Source organism: Electrona antarctica, assembly GCF_951216825.1.
Source record: "Electrona antarctica genome assembly, chromosome: 14".
NCBI lineage: Eukaryota > Metazoa > Chordata > Actinopteri > Myctophiformes > Myctophidae > Electrona > Electrona antarctica.
In genome coordinates, this window is record NC_136795.1 from 33,584,642 (window position 1) to 33,605,731 (window position 21,090).

The 21,090-nt window shown below is 42.6% G+C and overlaps 1 protein-coding gene across 1 annotated transcript; it reads right to left on the bottom strand.

Annotated features, from left to right (window-relative positions):
* Positions 1–5,750: 5,750 nt before the first annotated feature.
* On the bottom strand, positions 5,751–17,018 carry st8sia6 (ST8 alpha-N-acetyl-neuraminide alpha-2,8-sialyltransferase 6; the record flags this gene model as incomplete). Its single annotated transcript, XM_079520822.1, has 7 exons — positions 5,751–7,880; positions 7,966–8,058; positions 8,193–8,305; positions 11,196–11,387; positions 13,954–14,098; positions 15,060–15,140; positions 16,918–17,018. The coding sequence occupies 7 exons, from the start codon at positions 17,016–17,018 to the stop codon at positions 7,403–7,405; spliced, it is 1,203 nt and encodes a 400-aa protein (XP_079376948.1). The 3' UTR covers positions 5,751–7,402.
* Between the last annotated feature and the right edge of the window lie 4,072 nt (positions 17,019–21,090).

Consider the following 21,090-nt stretch of genomic DNA (forward strand, 5'->3'; position numbering starts at 1 on the left):
ACCCTACTTCATAACTTGTAGGCTATCGCTGATATCGGGACAACCCCTGAACATTACAGGAGAGCAGTCTTTTCTATTGTGGCTATTTTAAACACGACAGTGCCTTAAGAATCCTGCAAGCTGGAGAAGATGTTTGTGCACTACGGTGTGTAATGCCTGAGTTTTACTTAGTTGCACGCAGGTGTTGCACACTGAAAATAGCAGCTCTACAAGCTCAAAATGCGTCGCTGGCTAAACTTTGTGATACAGCAGTTGACAATTGGTTTTGTCGGCTATCACTTTCTAACTTGAAACACCACAGTCAGCAACAAACTATATTAGGGAAGAGTCTGTATTTTGCCTGGTGTCCCTTGAGTCCTGAAGTAGACTAGTCACCTCTGTTGTCTTCCCATAGATCTACACTTAGGTTGTAGATCTTGTTGGGGGAAAAAAAAGAAAGAATGATAAATGAGTTCTGCTCAGAGCATCAGAAGGTTCCCAGCTGTGACTTAGCGAATTCTCCCTCCTGTCTCTCTGCAATGATGCTGAATTAAAGATCCATTGGAATCATAGTTACAGGATTATCATAATGCAACAAAATCACAATGGCATGTTGTAACAATGCGCACACGTGTAGGCGCGTGCACACACACACACACACACACACACACACACACACACACACACACACACACACACACACACAAACACACACACACACACACACACACACACACTCTCTCTCTCTCACACACACACACACACACACACACACACACTCACTCAAAATGCAATGCTGACATCACAATTGTCCGGCAGGCTAAAACAATGACTTCATATGACTTCAACCATGCAAAGGCAATAAAATTGCCACATCGTAAATAATGCTATGACAGCTCCTAAAGCAATGACTTTATGTAATGCAATGGCAACTTCTATTACCTTCCCTGAAGGTTCCTATCTACTATCTATCTAATCCCCTTGCTCTATGTCTCTTTACTCTCCAAGGTCAATGCTGTTTTTTGTGTCTGTTCATGTTTATTGTGGATTATGTCAATATGCTGCTACTCAGGAAGGAACTAATGAGTAGGGCAGATGCATCAAAGAACCGGTTGGCAATCAAAACCAGTTTTTCCTTATAGAAGCACTCACTCTTACCAGTTAATCGGGTGCATTGGTTGTTTTACAGAACTTTTTCCACTCCAACTCACTCTCTCCTCACCGTTCAACTGTGTTACATCTACCTTGTAGTTGACTGCCCCCTGGTGGCAACTTCATTATGAGGCTTGTTGAGGAGTAGTGATCAGAAGCCAATGCTACTAATGGCATTCAGAAACATCTACTAGCTATAGTATTACTTTTCCGGTGATAGGCCTTGTGTCTTTAAGTCTTCCCAACAAAACCTAATATTGCACAAGGCCGTAATGGAAGTGGCACACTCTCATTTCTAAACCTGTGTCAAATGCTGTAATGGGATTTTTTAAAGCCATTAATAACATTACTTAATACTATGCTGGATTACTTTATCCATTTGTAATGTTGAGAGTGTACAACTGTACATACAGGTCTATTTGGTTACTTTTGTACACTCTCAGAGTTAACACGCATGACTTTACAGTGTAGTGAGACCAAACACTGTTTGTTGTGATATAAGGTCAGTGCCAAGGTATTTTGCTAGGCTATTATGAAGCCTGGTGTTTTGTAGCTTTGGAATACTGTGGCCATACTAGTCCTGTTGTGAAGAAGAAAAAGGAAATGCCTATAGTGAGACCAATCCTTTTTGTAAGAGACATGTTTTTTTTTTATTATGTATTTTGATTTTTGGGGGAGTGAAGCCTTTGAATTAGGTTAAATCTTTATGTTTAAACCAAAACCATTTTTTATTCATGTTTTCCCTAATATGTTTTTTGTACAAAAAAGAAAAAATAATAATAACATTTGTTTATATAGTTGGATGATGATTTATAAATGTTTTTTATTTGCCTTCCAATTGTAAAAATGCTAAATATAAAGTCTATTTTTTTATTAAATGTAGAGTAGTCGACTACTTTGAATTCATCATGGAATGAAAAAAGTTGCCAGACACTACATGTATGTTGGTATTTAATGTATTTAATGTAACATATGTCTGGCCTGAGTTTCTAATAAACTGTGTGAATCCATTTCCAACATTATATTCTGAGATGTGCTGAACATCTGTGTGGACAGAATAACTGGCTATTAGCGTAATCATGCCTGATTTGGTTGTGCAAAGATAGCCGATCTACAAGCCCACACATCGCATTATTTACGAGATGTGAGCTTGTAGAATAGCTGCTATTTTCATTGTGGGTCACCAATGCGTAATTAAGTATAAATTTGCCTTGAATTGGAAAGATATACAATTTCAGCACATTATTCAAACTTTTCCCAACTGTACCCAACACAGCCTTCTAATCAAATTCTGATTACCCATCGATTTTAAGTCAAGTGATTAGGGCAAAGAGAATCAGACAGGTCTGAACTTTCTGTCTCATCTAATAGTACAAAATACTCATCTACTGATTGAAGAATGAAGTATGATGGAGTATAAATTAGACAGAGTCTTTCTCAGGGTTTTATCTACTGACCCGGCACCACGTGCCAGCAGGATAGGACAGTCAATAGCAGTCAGACATAAATCTCCAGACGTACTCCTGTCTGCTTCTCCCCAAGCCATGACCGACATTGACTCATATCCCAGATGCCACAGGTGATTTATACTTAAAGCTTGCCAGTGTCAGTCTCTCGCTCTCTTTTTTTTTGATGAATTACTACTATTTTGAGCCATAAAGTATGGGGCAGTACTTACAACTGACTGCATTGCCCTCTGGTGCCAAATTGGTGTGAAAAGTGAATAAGATTTGAAGGGCTTTGGGGCAGCTAGGTTTCCTCAACAATAGCATGGTTTCTGGGTGTTTTTGTTCAACTAGTCTTGGGTCCCAGTATGTCATGTTGTCATGGGGTCGAGACATCCGCGTGGGTTCCCTGATGGAGCCCTACAGAAAGCGAGGTCCACCCCTGGCTGGACAGCTGGTTATGTGGATCTCTAGCCAAACCATACAGAGATGACCTTCGAGTTGAAGGAGTATTTGGTGGATGAGGAAGAGGAGAATGTGGAGGAGGAAGGGAACTTAGGGAAGTCAAAAACACCATCTGTTCAACATCTGACTGCCTGGCAGCATGGTCCTTACCATGGTCCTTACCTTAGCCTACCTCTGCGTCTCAATTACGTGGTGTGGTTTAGATTTGCGTGTTTTGGGAGAAGTATTGGATTTCGGGATATTATTCAAGTTACATAACCTACCATTCAATTTGGTCAAAACTATGTTTTATTCAGTAAGAAAAAAAATCCAGATTACAGCTTTAATGGCAATATGGTCTCATAGGCTCTATTAACCTTCAGTGTGGAAGCAATTCTTCAAAAATGAGACATAATCGTTAGTATTTCATTACAGATAGCAGTCAGAGAATGACTACTGGTAACACTATGAAAAGAACACTTTTCTCAATTCAGACTTTTATCAGATGAAGTCTTATTAATTGGGTCTGTTCATCAGGAATCCCACAATGTCCACCCTCAGCATGTGTCTGTTGAAATGTAAAAGTCTGTAACTGTTTAAAAAAAGATACTTTGGGTGTTGTTTTCCCCTACTGTACATGTTTCTTAAAGTCACCCAGTTGGGCATTGAATAATACACATAGTGGTTCTATAGACCATATCCACACAGCGGCCATTTTTTTAGAGCAAAGTTGGCTGCCGTGTGGCTACTCTGCCGTGTGGCTAGTGGCTACTCTGTTCCATGTACTGTATTTGTGTTTTTCTATGCCTTTTGTAAAGAAAAAAAAGGGGGTGATTCTTTGAGTGCCATTCTGGTATCTCCAGCAATGTACAATTGTGTTTCCATTTTTTGGAAACATTTTTCTTTTTTTCCAAGTTGAATACATTGAGATGCATGTTAAAAGACCTATTTTCCTATAAAATAAATTGGAAATACATATTCCAAAAGAAAAGTCTTATTTGTGTCTGTAATTTCTATGTGGGCATCCATGGCACAAAGAAAAGGAACAAAAACACTTCTGTATCCTGAAATGTTGTGGTATTGATGTCCTGCCATGGCATTATATGCTTGCGTGCGTGTGTGCATGTTTGCATGTGAGGGAGAAACTTCTCTTTGATTTTGATTGGTGGGGAGCAGGAATGTTTGGAGTCCTTTCAGGGAAATTAGACTCACATAAGTTGATGTTGTGCCACCAGCAGGAACAATACAGCAGACCGGAGAGACATGTCACTCCTGCTCATGTCATCTTGGTTGGCACTTTGGCAGTTCATTTGGTGACAGCTGAACTTCAGATTGTGATGAGAGAACATGTGAGCCTCTGAGGCGTGAGCGCAGTGCCCACTCTCCATGACAAGAAATTACTTTTATTTTTAGCCCCGGAAGTTGCAGGAATCTAGCGACAGCAATATGTTGGTCCATCTGTCTTTCCATCACTTTGGTCCCAAAACAAACAACATATCTTGAAAACTACTGGCTGGATTGCCACAGCATTTGCTGTGCACCTTCATGCTCCCTGGACAATGACCCCTACTGAGTTTGTTCACTTTTAAATGAACTAAATTACTTAAATGTTTTATCTTTTTCTTCCCAGAAGTTAGAAGTAAGGAATTTTAAAGCATTTTAAAAATGTGTGGAAATAGAAAATAATCTTCTGATATTCTCTCAGTGGGTTTTCCCACTTCATTAGAGTTTGAACAGCTGAACTGCCCAGAGAGACTAGACTAGAGTGTAAAAATGAAAATGGAAAGATTTCAGTGTGCTTTTGTGATTCCCTGACCCTGAAATAAGAAGGGAAAAAAAGCTCCCTGGAGATTTCTAGTGGGGGTAAAACTGGGTTATGCAGCTGTATCAAGTGGAATCTCAAGTACTTGTTAAATAGCAACCTTTGATCCTCTGTGAAAAGAAACTAAACATTCCACCCTTGTAACTACCTAAACCCTGTTATACTTAATTGACCAGTCTCACAAGGGTCTATACTAGATCCTCCAAATATGTCTTCTCCAAAAATTGCAGATCTCAAAACGCTTCGCATTGCAATGCGTTGTTGTGAGCTTGTAGATCTGCCACTAAAAGTCCCCAGAATAGGGACGCTAATGCACTAATTACCAGGATAATTCACTCACTCATACAGTAGCTGCAGCAAGCATGTGTTCGGACGTCTACAGGTGATATTTACGTGATGTGCTTATTGTGCTAACACACTAACATTGTTGGCCTGGAGAATCCAAAAAGTGTAGGACACAAGAATTTGAACAAGACTTCTTGAGTGGAAGATGCACTATAGATATCTCAAGGTGACTGGCCATGCTTTAAGCATCAGACCAACGTATGAATGTAGTCGATCAGATGCCGTAGAGACTGCCTTGTAACCCAGAAGAAAGAGAAAAGCAATAAAACATAATGACATCATGTCTCACTTAAATTACTACATCATACCATATGGTGTTCACCCCAGCCTATGAAGGGATTTATACTGTAGTACTCATAAATTGTAACAGTCTGCTATGTGACGATATTAAGATAAAACACTGTCAGGCCAGAAACAGGCAAACAGGCACTGAAAATATTGGTAAGAAATATCACACTTACCATTGGCTAGTTAGATGCTTTTATTCTCGCATGACCAGTCTCAAGAAACAATTATCAGAGTGATGATAAATATGTATTCACTTAATTCCCATTATTATTGGCACCATTTTATTGACATATAATTTACAGACATTCACATGTTGGCTCAACAAAGCTTTTATGGAAATCCATGACCAAGAAATCCATACCTACATTATTACAATATGGCAAAACATTTGCAAAAACGTTTGTAAGACAGTTTATTGCAATATTGTCAGTTGCATTGATTTGAGATCCTCTCTGTCCCCACATTACCAGAGGGAACTCGTTCAAAAGGCAGTACGGTCAGCAGCAGCTCTTACCACTTGAAGTGGTCAGGTGGGTGGGCCAGGTGCATTTCCAGAGCACGTTTATTTGAATGCTCAATCAAATCGATTGTGTTCTGGCTTGTATGTTTTAAGTCCCTATTTATCTGTATCATCTGAAAAATGCCATGACATTATTTTTACATTAACGCACTTATATTAATGTTATATTTATTATCAATAAAATCTCAGTGTTTTGCCTATTATTTGGGGGCCTACTTGCAATATCCTCACGGCCCAGCAATGGACCCCGCGGCCCACAGGTTGGGAGTCGCTGATCTATCGTATTGCAATAGCATTTGTGCACGTCACAGTTACAGTATGTTCCTGTGTGTAAACCGCTCACCATGGCAACATTCACGATGAGGCACTTCCAGGAAATGGTTACGAGTGTCACCACTTGTGTTTCTTTTCTGCGGCCTCTCTGTTTAGATTTGGCTCAGAGCCAAAGCTTAGGGTCCTAAGTAGCCCACAGCACTAGTGCGACTGAACAGCCCAGTGAGACTGAACAGCCCAGTGCGGCCAGAGACCCCTTTGAGGTTCTGTTGTGCAGCGTGGAGAACACAGCCCCTTGAGAGAGACTGAGACCAGGGGATGAGGTCCACTTCATCTCTGTGCTATTATATCCACTGGCAAATGACAAGGGGCGAGAGAGAACACACGTGATCTCTCAAAACCAGCCTGCTTGCGTAACATTAACGTGTGAGCCAGCACAGCCTACCCTGCCTAGGCAACAACATTCAAAAACACTTTTCTCTTCAACATTCTGCAACACGTTGTTCAGACAGAGTATACTGTACAGAATTTGTGGTGGAATGCATTCACAGAAGTGCCAAGTGTCGAATCACCCACATAAAATACAATAATTTTGAGCTAAACATCACCTTCATGGTTCATTTGATTATTGTCATTAATATCATTCACATAAGGCACTACAATGCAGCCCTGCAAAAAGGCCCACACCAAATGTCTCTGATGTACGAATTGCTTTCCAGCTTGAACAAAACAAATCTGCCTCCAGATACCAGCTGGAATGATCATGATAATAAATACAACTGCAGATACACAATCATGATACTATGCATAGTATGTCATACCGTATTTTCAGTTTGTGTCATTAATGATTGTAGCATTTCGGTCTCAGTGCAAATAATGTTGGCTGCTGAAAGGCCTGCTCAGCAGCATTAGGTCCCCACAACCTTTAATATGATCTGAGGAATAAGCCCAAATAGGAACTATTACTGCATTCCGCCGAGATCCACATCTGTGTCACAGATGCATCAGATCTAGCACTTGGATGTGTGACAGGCGTTGTGGGTGACCGATTAAGACTTCTGGGTGACGTGAGAGAAGGCACTATGTTCCCTTTGCGTGCGCCATGGCTGCAGGCTTGTCTCCAGGTAACAGAGCCTACCTGGGGGCTGGTAGGCATTCTCCCAGGTGTATCCTGAGCACGCCCTGGCTGTGCAGCCTCAACAAGTGGTCAAATTCAGCAGGCATGGCATGTACTGTCTTCTTACTCTGCCTGTCATCATAGTAGTGATTGGTGAGGGGATGGTGTCCATGTGGGTGCTCATTGAATGGCCAAAATCCATACAAATGTACATTGGCACAGACCTCTAGTGCCAAACTAGCCACGATTATGCCAGTGCTCAGCCGTATTGTCCTCAGACCTTGGGAGCGCCAGAAGCGTGCCAAGTTCTGGAGGTACTCTGGGTTGAAGAAGACGGGGCGGGTGGGGCTTTCAAAGTCTTGGATTGTATACAAGGCCCGTAACGACACAGGTGTGTTATGGCCATAAGAGAAGGCAGGCAGAACCATCAGCGAGTCACCATACCTATGCAGACTCTCCACAAATGGACGACGACGCTCCAGCAGACCACCGAACCTGACAAATGTGCAGGAAAGTGAGATGTTAGACGTAGCTCAAGGCTGCTGCGTTTGCATCTGGTCCCACACATTGATACACTCACTTCTCTAGGAGGATGCTTGGGTTTGCTGTCACAAGGTTAGTCTTGTTGCCCACATGTTTCTCATAGCCATTTTCCAAAGGAGGAAGGTTGCACCTATGAGAAAGGAGCAAAGACAATTACCATAATGTAATATCACCATAATTATTTACATTTAGGGTCAAATGACTGCTACTCTTTTGCTGTATTGACAGTGAGCTGTGAAATCATGTATGGAAATATTTCCTCACCTGATAACAAACTGAGCAGAATCGATCCTCTCTCCACAACTGCTGTTGGCCAGGATTCCTCCATTCCCAACAACAGCGCATGTGTCCCATGTTTTATTTGTAAAGGGGTGATCCTGAAATCAAGGCCAACAGCCATTGTTATATGTTACTCACATATGCACGTACACGCACGCACGCACGCACGCACGCACGCACGCACGCACGCACGCACGCACGCACGCACGCACGCACGCACGCACGCACGCACGCACGCACGCACGCACGCACGCACGCACGCACGCACGCACGCACGCACGCACGCACGCACACACACACACACACACACACACACACACACACACACACACACACACACACACACACACACACACACACACACACACACACACACACACACACACACACACACACACACACACACACACACACACACACAGCAGAACAGATATATGGCCTCTTATGTGTGATGGAGGAGGAAGGCCTGGGAATGATGTCTATGATAACAATTCAGAGCACCCTAGTCCCAATAGTCATATCGTGTTCTAGTGTAAACAATGGTTGAGTAGGTTACGGAGAGAATAGGATATTCTAAGGTGCAGCTCCACCTAGAGCATTTAGACTGCAGACGTCAAAGAGGTCAAATCTTGGTGCTCCCTTGACGATTTAAAAGGCTTGAATATTATTCTATTATTCATTCATTACGCATTGCACGATTAGCCAGTGGTGAATAGATCTAACTTTAGCTATAATGTTAATTTGTTTAGGCTTTAAGTTTACATTATACATGGTTGATTGATTGGTAGTGTTTAGGCATTGTAAGAGATTTTTTAGTTTAGGCATGGTTTGGTGTGGTGGTCAAGGTAGGGATCTGGGAGGGTAGATTGTGTGACAACAAACTCCCATGGTATGGACCATATATCCACTTATGTTTCAGTGGGCATTGCATATATTCACTTCTAGGGTGTGAAGCCTCAGCCCTATGTCTTCCATATGTGTTGCCTCAACCTTAGGGTTCGGGTTAACATAGGGCGGAAGGAACATAGACACGCTCAGGGGCGTATCCATATAGGCTACTTTATTTTATTTTATATCATATTAACTGATTTTGATAACAGTAGCGTCTTCACATTACATAATGTGGATGCAATCACTGCATTACATTTGGCAGTGGGTGTATTGTGTGTATGATTCGCCTTTCCATAGCCACTGGCACTGCCTAGTTTGTCCCTCTGCAATCTGAGAACCCATCGGCAAAAAAAAGGAAAAACAGCACCCTCTTTTCCTATCTCGAGAGACTAGTCCCTCTGTGCCTGCGTAGATTGATTGGGCATGCCTGATGCCTGACACAATCATGTGCTTGTGTTGTATATTTGCTGTTTCTAGAATGCGGCAGATTTGTTTTTCTTCACCCCAGAAACTCGCGCCTTTGTTTATGATTAAACAAACGAGAAGCCTTTCTGAGTAGCCTTAGCCTCACAATGCAAAGGTTTCGGGAGGAAGTTAGCAGTCCCTGGACGAGCTACAACAGTTATATATCCTGAGGATTTCACCTTTACTGGGCCGGCAAATTCCACAACAGCGTCCGGGGTGCTATCTTAAGCGAGTTGAAACTAGCTGTCGTTGTACACTCTGCAACATATGAACATACTGTGAGAAGTGTGTGTGTGTGTGTGTGTGTGTGTGTGTGTGTGTGTGTGTGTGTGTGTGTGTGTGTGTGTGTGTGTGTGTGTGTGTGCGTGCGTGCGTGTGCGTGTGCGTGCGTGCGCGCGTGCGCGCGTGCGTGCGCGCGCGCTGTGCTCACTTGTCTTCAATACAGTATTATGGTGTTAGTAGGCTGCCTGGGAGAGTTGTAACTTAGCTTACTGTTGTTTTATGGTCGTTTGAATTATAGTTTATATTTGGGAATGTGTTGGGATGAAGTGTCTTGTAGCAGCTGTTTCTCGCCCCTCCCGTTTGTATGCCAGAGCTGGCGAGAACTTCTGGGAACGACACCTGACTTCATATTTTGAGGAAATTGAAGAGAAAAATAAATAAGTATTAATTAATCAAGAATTAATTTTACTAAATTGCACAGGGGGGTGGGGGCGGGGGGGGGGGGGGGGGGGGCATGTACGTGTGCCCACCGTGCCAGGCCTAGCCAGTAATTCCTGTATACGTCACTGGACACAGGTTTTAATGTTGCCACACTATCGATACCAACTGTGCTTTCACCTATTACTCATCTTATCTTTCCAGTGGAAAAGTCAAGAAAACAAACTGCATGGACACACACACACACACACACACACACACACACACACACACACACACACACACACACACACACACACACACACACACACACACACACAATAATCTCTTGCCCCGTGCACAACATGGCTGCTATCAGTGAATGGCAGATTAACAGCCATGTCTGTTTCTAGAGTGTTAACGCTTACATGTTTTACTATCGGCGTCGTTGACCTCCCACGTTCACCCTCTAAACATGCAACACTATATATATGCCCACTAGTAGCACCCCAAAGTGCTGCTCTCAGCTCTCCTCACGCCGCGACCAGTTTTGTTTGCTCCAGTAACAAGGAAAGGCTGCTAAACATGAAAAACAATTGGGTCAAATAGTTGGTGGTCTCTCTTACTTCGGTAGAGAGACTATTATTCCAGTGATGGGAGGCTCTAGAAAAGACTGTTTTACGAAATGGTACACTGCAGTCTCCTCTGGTAGTTGCCCTTGATGCTCTGCCGCCCACCACTTGTAGCCAGGGATGAGCTGGAACGAGCAGTTGGCACCCAAATCAAATCCCTACGCTTTCATTCCTCCCCCACGTCAACCACATCACCAAAACACCACCAAAACTCAGCTGCCCGCCTGCTCACCAGTACCCATTCCAGAGACCATATCACACAGTCCTCCATGACCTCCACTGGCTAACTGTCAAACAAAGAATCCACTTTAAAATGCTGCTCACTACCTATAAAGCACTCCACAACCTGGCTCCCCCCTACCTCTCTGACCTCCTCAAACCTCATGTTCCGTCCCATTCCCTCAGGTCCAGTGATGCCGACCTCCTGGAGGTCCCCAAGACCGGGCTCCGAACCTGGGGTGACAGTGCTTTCTCTGTATCTGCCCCCTCCCTCTGGAATGCACTCTCCAAACATATCAGAGATGCCCCCTACCTTCCTACCTTCAAAACCGCCCTGAGAACCCAAATGTTCAGAATTGCCTTTCCAGGAGTTGACTTTGATTTCAACTCTTGTTTTTTAGTATTTTATTGGCACCACCTCCCTCGGCCCGCTGACATGTTCCTAGACTGTGCCCTTAATTAAATTTGACAAACAAATGAATGGTGTTGCCAAAAGCGCTTTCTTCCAACTAAGACAGGAATAAAGCACAAAATGTGTTAATAATAATGATGATAATAATAACAATAATAACAATTAATAATTCAAATCTACAAAGTTACTAGTAACTAAAGTTTTCAAATAATTGTAGTGGAGTAAAAGTACAATATTTGCCTCTGGTGTGTAGTAGAAGTATTGAATGTTGGAAATACTTTAGTTTACACCACTGTATGTACCAAATTATTTTTGTGTCGTCTTTACAGCTTCATGGCTTTGAACATGAACCTAATAAGCAATTATAATAATTCTAGTCTTCAGTCAAAATATTTCAATATAATATTGAGTTGACAAGTGTAACGGAAGCAGCCATTATTTTGTTATTTCTTTATTATTTATTATGATTCTGTTTTGCAAGTAGTATAATAACTATACTATACTATAAATAGTAGAAACAGCTACCCGTATTTCAATTTGGATTGTTGAGCAATATATTGCTGAGCATACAGTAACTTCTAAAGCTTTATCCGTTCTACCTCGGATAAGCATTTGTGTTTTTTCCTGCAACTTAGGTCTTGTTATAATACTGTTGGATTTTTCATTAAATGAAAATTAAATTACCTATTATTATCATTAGGCTATTATTATTATTTATTAGGAAACTAACTGGAAGTGGATGGTATATCTTTGGAAGTATTTATGCACACTTTACTACTAGATAGATACCAAACGTTATTGTAAAGTGTATTCTAAGAGGAAGTTGTTAAGAGTGTTTGTGATATCAGAGCGTAGAGCCTGGTCTGAAAATGGCATCTATCCGTGACCTAGCTGCGTCTCCATGTCAGGAAGTTTTGGATTCAGGTTACACGAGACAGTACTGCTATAACTCTCAGGTGTTCTTAAAATAAAGTATACAATATACGTATACAATATGCAGTAGGCTACAACAGTAAAATAAAGTACAACAATACACAGTATACAATATTCTACTATCTTAATCACTGTATTTGACACTGTGGCTCTGATACTGTGATATTATGTTGTATTTTGTTATTCAAAAGCCTACTTATTTACATGCACATGTAAATGTGCATGTAAATAAGGGTGCTGGGCCAATGAAACTAATATGAAAAGAGGTAGAGCCCACACACCCAGGTAAAAGAGTTACTTTTTATTTGCTTATTTGTTGTTATTGTAATAATTTGTTATTGTAAGGGTTACAGAGCTAAATTCATATTGTCTAATAATTTCTTCTTAATTCATTCTTATTCATTGTTATTATTCTGATTCTTATCCGTTATTCTCAATAGATAACTAATGGTACAGTATGTGTGTACTGTGTAGTGAACTAACACCACCCATATTCAATTCACATACAGTAAGAACAGCAGTGGTAAATTAACTCTAAGTTCTAATGCTTTCTTATGTCACAATTTCCTCAAAACAAAACAAGAGAAGTTCAGTGGTAGAGCACTGACTGCAGCTCAAAGGGTCTCGTGTTCAACCCTTTCACTAAGCAACTGGTGCCTCCCGGGAAGAATAAACTGGTGTTATTCATTGTAAAAGTAAGCTTATAGATTTGTTACAAATGTAATGTGCACAGATATTAGGGACTAGACATGTTCAACAAGGACTTCAAAGTTCAAGGACACACGCGCGCACACACACACACACACACACACACACACACACACACACACACACACACACACACACACACACTAACACACACACACACACACACACACACAGCACGTCAACCTGGGAATAATGTCTTTGGTAAACAGCTGAGGTCCCCATGGCTGCCTTTCAGGAAAAAGTAAAGCAAAAATAACTCTGCATGTGTCCCAGTGAGAGGGAGAATAGCTCAGTGGTAGAGCACTTGACTGCAGATGAAGTAGTCCCTACTTTAAATCCTGTGTTTACACATAACATTTTTTAGATATCCTGTTCCACTGTATGTTGTATAGTTAATGCAAAAACTACAAGTAACATGTATGCACTGTCCTCCACATCAAGCATAGCTCATTCGTACTTCGTAGGCTTCCCACATGTCATCGGTGGTTTATTACACACAAAACTTGTTTAGATATTATGTATTAAGTATTTAAGTCAAACTTTAAAGTGGTTACTCTTTTATACAAAGCAGGGGCTAAACAGTAGGCGTGTATAGTGCATGGGAAAAGATTACGCTCCATCGTAAAAGGTTCCTATCTGGCCTGTTCACACTACAATAGGACACTACACTGCACTGAAAATGTTTATAACTTGAAACAATGCTAAGAGTGTTCACCTCTTAACTCTGAGAATATAAGATTGTACCCTTACAGGTCCATTAATTATTTTATTTTTACTTTGAGCTAAAAGAACCCTCCAGATTTCAGCTGTGCAGTCAAGTGAAAAACGAACCCACAGCTGCACCCACCTTTGTGAATGTGTTGAAGATCTCTGGAGTCACCTGGAGGGATCTTCTCTTCTCACCATCATACACAAGCTTTGATCCCAACGGAGTGTTGGACTTGGTGACGATGGCCTTGGTGAGTCCGTGGCACCTGCTGTTCAGCAGAGATCTAGAGAGAGACAACCCCTTGGTTAACTTAAAACCTATATCATTGTCAAGGGTCTTCAACAGGGCGGCAACAAGGCACATTGTGAGCATGTGTTCCTGAATGTTTGCCTACTTTCACAGAATGTTCACCTATTCTGACATGCCCAGAATAGGGCGCTATTGGGTATTTAAAACCATTAAATAGAGGAACCAAACAAGAAGAACTGTGAGACAGTTAACATGCATGAATCGGTTGTGTGTGTGTGTGTGTGTGTGTGTGTGTGTGTGTGTGTGTGTGTGTGTGTGTGTGTGTGTGTGTGTGTGTGTGTGTGTGTGTGTGTGTGGTGAGCGTGCGTGAGTGTGTACACAGTGTCAAGAAACGGAACATGCCAGATGGAATTTGAGGCTGGGTGATTTACTGCATGAGCTACTTGCAAGTGTGTGTGTGTGTGTGTGTGTGTGTGTGTGTGTGTGTGTGTGTGTGTGTGTGTGTGTGTGTGTGTGTGTGTGTGTGTGTGTGTGTGTGTGTGTTTTCAGTTCTTACTTCCTACTCTGTCTGTAGATGTTCCTCTTTTTTCTTTTTCTTTTTTACAAACCTAAGATGCTATTTCTTTATGCTCTGAAACATTTCTTTATGCTCAACAAACAGTTTAAATGTTGTTATTTGTCACCTGAACTTTTGGACATTGTCCTCCTGCTTCCTCCAGATCTGAGAGTAACGCTCTAGTACTTTTTCAATGATGTCTCCCCTGTGACACACACACGAGCGCACACGCACACACACACACACACACACACACACACACACACACACACACACACACACACACACACACACACACACACACACACACACACACACACACACACACACACCCATACAAATTCACAGTCAGTGCTTTAAATTGGTATCATATATCAAATTATATTGAAAGGATAACTTTTTTCTTTAAGAGAATTCCAATGATAATGTTTGCTCTCACTTGCAGTCTTTACATGGTTCAGAGGGTTTGACCCCGTTGTGTCTCTGGGCATGATTAAAAGGGCCATGAGGTCCCACATTGCTGTGAAGGGAAACAGAAAATATGAAAGGGGCAATTCTCTGAGCAAAATATGGAAAACAGAAAGGAAAGGCAAACGATTAGCTATAACCTAATTGGCTCTGACTCAGCCCAGGCAGATTCTCAGTTTTCATTTCCCATATTTTCTCAGGCTGCATCTGTTTACATTGGATTTGACAGAGACCTTTTCCCCATCCATGTTGGAGTTTCACATCCTTAATCTACAGTTTTAGGGTGATACCTCACCTCACATGGATGCCATATTCCAACAGAACAGTATATCCTACCATGGTCAATTTTTACTGGTAATCATTTTACTTTATTTTAATGAAAACCAACCCATGAAACCATTAATTGGCCTTTCTTGTAGGCCTACCTATGATTTATTATGTAGCCGTAGGCCTATATTGCCTATTGCCTAAGTCAAAATAAAGCATACAACCATATAGTGACAGTCCTATGTAAGCCTAGAGATTTGTGAATGTTTAAGAGTTTGTGAATGTACTACTAGCATAATGGTAACCAGAGTCTAAAGATCTGTCCAAAGACATTTAAACCGGCGTGTTCTAGTTGACAGACAGGAAACACAGCAAGCAACATATAAGTTAATATACACACATGATTGTCCAAAACGGTCTACAATTCTCTGCTGCAGCCTGCAGACTGTGCAGAGCAGACAGTGGTTAGGAGGAGTCGCAGCCTACACCCAACAGTAGTATCGCCCTTTTTCAACTAACATCCTGTTCCTCTTGAGATACATGCCGTCCCCGTTGTTGCCGTCAACAGGATATTATCAGATTGATAGATTGCACGCAAAGATGTCGACGAAGATGACGACAAGAAGACTGTGAGACAGGTGAAGACGGATATCAAGTGTGAGGTGGAGTGTCATAGCCTGGGCGCGAGTTTAAGTGACCGCTCAAATTCCAATTTATAATTAACCGTTGTTGCTTTAACCCAATTTGAATAATTTGAATAGCCTGACCTATAACCGAATGTCTCTGACGAATTTCGCTGTTAACTATAGGCCTAAACCGTATATCCTAAAATATATTGTATAGTTAAATTCACTTTTGCAAACCAGTATAATTTCGTGGTCAATTAACTATTGTGTACTACACAATAGATTAAATGTCACTTTTATTCTTCGTGGGTCGTTACTGATGTGGATGAACACTTTTGTCTCCTTTTTTTTACCTAGATAACAGACCAACATGAGGTAAACTAATCATATCACTGCTTCTATGAATCTAAGATCTAGGCGTGAGTTAAAGTTGTAAACAGGATGTTACAGTCATGGCTTCCACGTGGATTTCACGTTGAGGCATCACATCAAAATAGCCTAAAATATATAAAACATGTACAATGTTTTTAGGGATTTCCTGGGCCTACGCACACACACACACACACACTGCCGCACGCACACACACACACACTGACGCGCGCACACACACACACACACACACACACACACACACACACACACACAGCTTGGCCCCTCCAGACAGTATGCTACAAACTGTAAACTAGGTCATCGACAACATCATTTATTAGACTTTGGGAGTTTGTAATATGGAAGAACAACTTGAAGTTAGAAAACCTCTATGCTGTCTGAGACAAGTCCAAGAAGTCCCTGCATGCATGTGATGTCCCTTCCCCTTTACCAGGAGTTTTCCCACCCTGTTGCCCCAGGGATATAGAATCCTGCCATACCTGCAACACCAGGTTACTTGGAAATTGGAGAGCAGTAGGGGGTGGCTACTAGTACAGTGTAACTCACCTGTCGTTGAACACGTACCAGACGAGAGCGGTCAACACGGTCCCCAAGATGAGGAGGGTAAGCATCAAGGAGAACAGCAGCTTCAAGAGCAGTGCCCTCATACCTCTCAGTCTACTTCCTCTGCCCCCTCTCCCTTTTCAGCACTTTATACCTACCTAAGGCTCCTCAGCACTTGGTGTTTTACCTTTGTTTATGTCTCTGCTATACTGTTCCCTACTGTTCTTTCCTTCCTTTGTAGCTTTCACCGCCTCCCCTCTGTGGCTTTCTCCTGGGTCAGACTTCACACTTTCACAGTGTGTTAATCTTTTTTTGCCTCAACACGCTCCCTTTGTTTTGATTTTCTCTTCCTCTCACTGGCTCTCTCTTTCTCAATCTCTCTTGCACAAATAAGAACAGCCTCCTCTCTGTTATCAGGCTATCATATCGTTGGTGTTGCTTAAGCAAGCAAGTCCTTTTTCTTCTGCACTGTAGACCACTAGTTTTCTTTTTCCTCCCCTATGTATGTTTGTCCGTCCCGGCCAGCAGAGTTTGGAGTCTGTCCTTCTTTCTCTTACATCTTCATTTAATCCAATCGATGTGTCTCCTGTCCTCCCATCTTCTTTGCTCTGTCTCTCTATATCCTTTCCCTCTCGCTCTGTCTCTCTCTCAGTTGTTCATTCAGAGTCAGACTAAGTACAGTCCTACTTTGCCCCGTTGTCCCAAAGCTAAAGCTGTTGCTCCCTTCTTCATTCTCCTCCCCCTAGCTCAGCCTCTACCCACTCACCCCACCCTCTTTCATCTATCCTCCGCCCACAGCCCAAGCCCCTCTCCCCTTTACACAAAAAGGAGCCAGTAACATGAGTGGTGGCCAGTACTAAATTAGCCCATGGTCTGTCTCTTGACTTTAGTGTGTGTGTGTGTGCGTGCGTGTGTGTGTGTGTGTGTGTGTGTGTGTGTGTGTGTGTGTGTGTGTGTGTGTGTGTGTGTGTGTGTGTGTGTGTGCGTGTGTTTGTGCGTGCGTGCGTGCGTGCGTGCGTGTGTGCGTGCGTGTGTGTGTGTGCGTGTGCGTGCGTGCGTGCGTAGGCCTGTGTGAGAGAAGGGGAGGGGCGTGGACTATCCACCAAGGCAGCTTCCTATGTGTCTCCCCAACCTGCTCAGTGCTCACCTACACACACACACACACACACACACACACACACACACACACACTCACACACTCACACACACACACACACACACACACACTATGCACAGAGTTTTACAATGTTTCTTGGAATGAGGCTTTCAAACAAACCTGTGCCAGCAGTATCAGCTAATAATAAAGGAGTTGTTTCTTTCAGGCTTAAAGCTGACCAAGTGGGGCCCCAGGAGGGGAAGTCTGGGCTCCACTGAGATAGAGACATGTTCATGTCATGGCAGCTCTGTCGTCCAGATCACCAGGGAAACAAAGCCAACACTTAGTGGAAATGTGAGGAAGAGAGAGAGAGAGAGAGAGAGAGAGAGAGAGAGAGAGAGAGAGTCAGACATGAGAGGAGAAGTGATACCCAGGGGAGACATAAGTCATCTATGGAATAGCTTTTGTTTGGTTGCTTTTATCCCCTACTGACTGTGTGATGACTGATGAGAGAGTTAATAATGTTTGAACATGAAAAAAAAAGATATCTTGGAGTTCACAGTGAACGATAAATGCCCACTAATATATCGGCCACACCCAATTTCGGTATCTCTTTGCTGCACTACAAATATAAAGCATGATTTGCCGTGTTCTGTTTTGAATGGAAAGTCCCAAATTAATATGACTGGAGCTCTGAATGCTCACTAATTGATGCCACACGCCCACACCCAAATTGTATTTGTCTGTGCTGCACTACAAATATAAAGCCAGGGGAGACATAAGGCTTTGGTTTGGTTGCTTTTATGCCCTAGTCCTAGTTCTACTGACTATGTGATGAGAGGAGTACTAATGTCTTTGAGGTTATGTTCAAACATGTTTCAATCATGTTTGAACATGGAACATAAAACATACCCTGGAATTCAGCTGATATACAGTAAACGATGGATGCCACACCCAATTTTGGTTTCTCTCTGCTGCACTACAAATATAAAGCATGGTTTGACGTGTTCTGTTTTTAATGGAAAGTCCCAACATAATATGACTGGAGCTATGTTTACCGATGATTTGACCACCAACTGTGTTAAACACCCAACCCAACCCTAACCTCGAAATAATGAAACCCCTTGGAATGGCATGTATCAAAGTTAGTTATTATGACCATATACAATTGGGTAACAAACAATTATATGATGGTTTGCATGCTGAAAGGTTTGTGAGTCACTATCATCAACCAACTTATTCCTAACTCCGCACTCAAGTATACCTTTCTGCCATTCAGGTTTGTGCATGGCCATCTCCATCCCCCCTCTATTTTATGAAAAATCACACCGTGTGAAGTGAGGGGCGCTCTTATCATCGTACACCATCATGACGTAACATGTCTATTTGCTCAGACACATACTGTATGACGTAAATTCTCCATTCATTGTCAATGGGAATTTAATTTAATCTTTGTGTAGGACAGATAATAATGGTGGGCATGCTGCTAATAACATTAAGCTAATAGCGCTGCTAGAGACAGTTTATTAAGGAAATGAAAAAGCATTCGGACGCCTCAGATTATTTACTTGAATTGGTGAGTTAGGTAATGGTTCCCTGATTGATGTGTCCATGGTTCTGGCGACTGCAGTGTCGTAGCCGGACTTCTCATGTGGAATGTATGCTACTCTAATGTGTGGTTTTGTTGACCAAGGGTACTGTACCATCTAGGGTTTTGCCTACTTCCAGGTTTCACACCTTAAAAATCATAACCTCACATACAATCAACAAATGATGGAAGACAACTAGTCATACAAAGTAAAGGCTAAGGTTAGTCACCACTCACCGCTCAAAAACGTATACGGTCTGCTAATCATTCATCCATTGACCACGCGCGAGCGTATAGCCTATACGTGCACATGTCACGCAGGGAATAATTATGGTATACCATCTGAAAAAGCTCAACAGTGCCACTTGGTCACCTGTTGGTACCCTAAACAGACAGACACATATAGGTGGACACACATTGCTATGCATTGGAGGAGAATGAATAGTGGAGAATGGATGAAGAGATGAAGGGATGATAGGAATGGATGAGGGGAAGAAGGGACGAGGTGGGATGGTGGGATGAGGTGGGATGAAGGGGGAATGTGAGTCCACTCCAGGGGCACGGGTTTAGGACCCAAAGGCTTAATGGATGTGTGTGGGATTCCAGTGAAGGACACTGAAGAAAGGGGCAGAATGGAATGGTGCAGAGCTATGAGATACAGAGCACACTGGCTGGCAGACATGGCAGGGTATGTTTGTAAATACATCAAAGATGCGAATATAATCCATTTCTAATGGATGCCTTGGCCTGGAAGAGAGGTCATCAGGTGGTCTCCAACCTTCTTAGAGTGTTTCAACCCTCAACCACTACACTCTCCAGTTGGCGGGTCAGCAGTGATTGGCCAAGTCACTGCCCCTCTCCTCCAGGCTTCCAGCTATAGACAAGTCCACGAAGGGGCGCCCCGGGCGCAGCCATCACCCGCGGACCCGCCCACTGTCCTTTCTCTCCTGCCAGAACTAACAGGAAGCTCTCTCTGCCTTGTGTGTTCTTGGGGGATAGCAGGCACTGAGAGGTCTCTAGGACTATGGTTTGCCTCCTGCCTAGTGTCTGCCTACGTCTCACCAGACTGTTCATCTGTGCGGTGTGCATGTGTCCGTCCTTGTCCACACTTGGCCTAATTACTCTGGTATATGTGAGTCAAGGGAGCCTTCTCTGCGTCTGTGTCACTGTCATAGTTGTTGTCATTGAATCTGTCCTATCGAGTCTCTCTTCCCCTCCTCTCGGGAGACTCTGGGGGTGTTGCTCATGTGTACGTTCTGTAGCTTGCTTGGTGCCCTCTTGCGAGTGCTGCAACAGAGGTTGCTAACCCCTGTTGCCCTGCCAGTCTTTCCTGGAGGTCAGCTGTCTCTCCAGTGTCACAGACCTTCCTCGGTTGCCATCCAGACTTTCCTGGAGGTCACTGGTTGCCCAGAGAGTTCAGTTTATAAATACATCAGATGCGAATATATATAGTTGGAAAAATATATATATATGAAGGGATGATAGGAAAAAT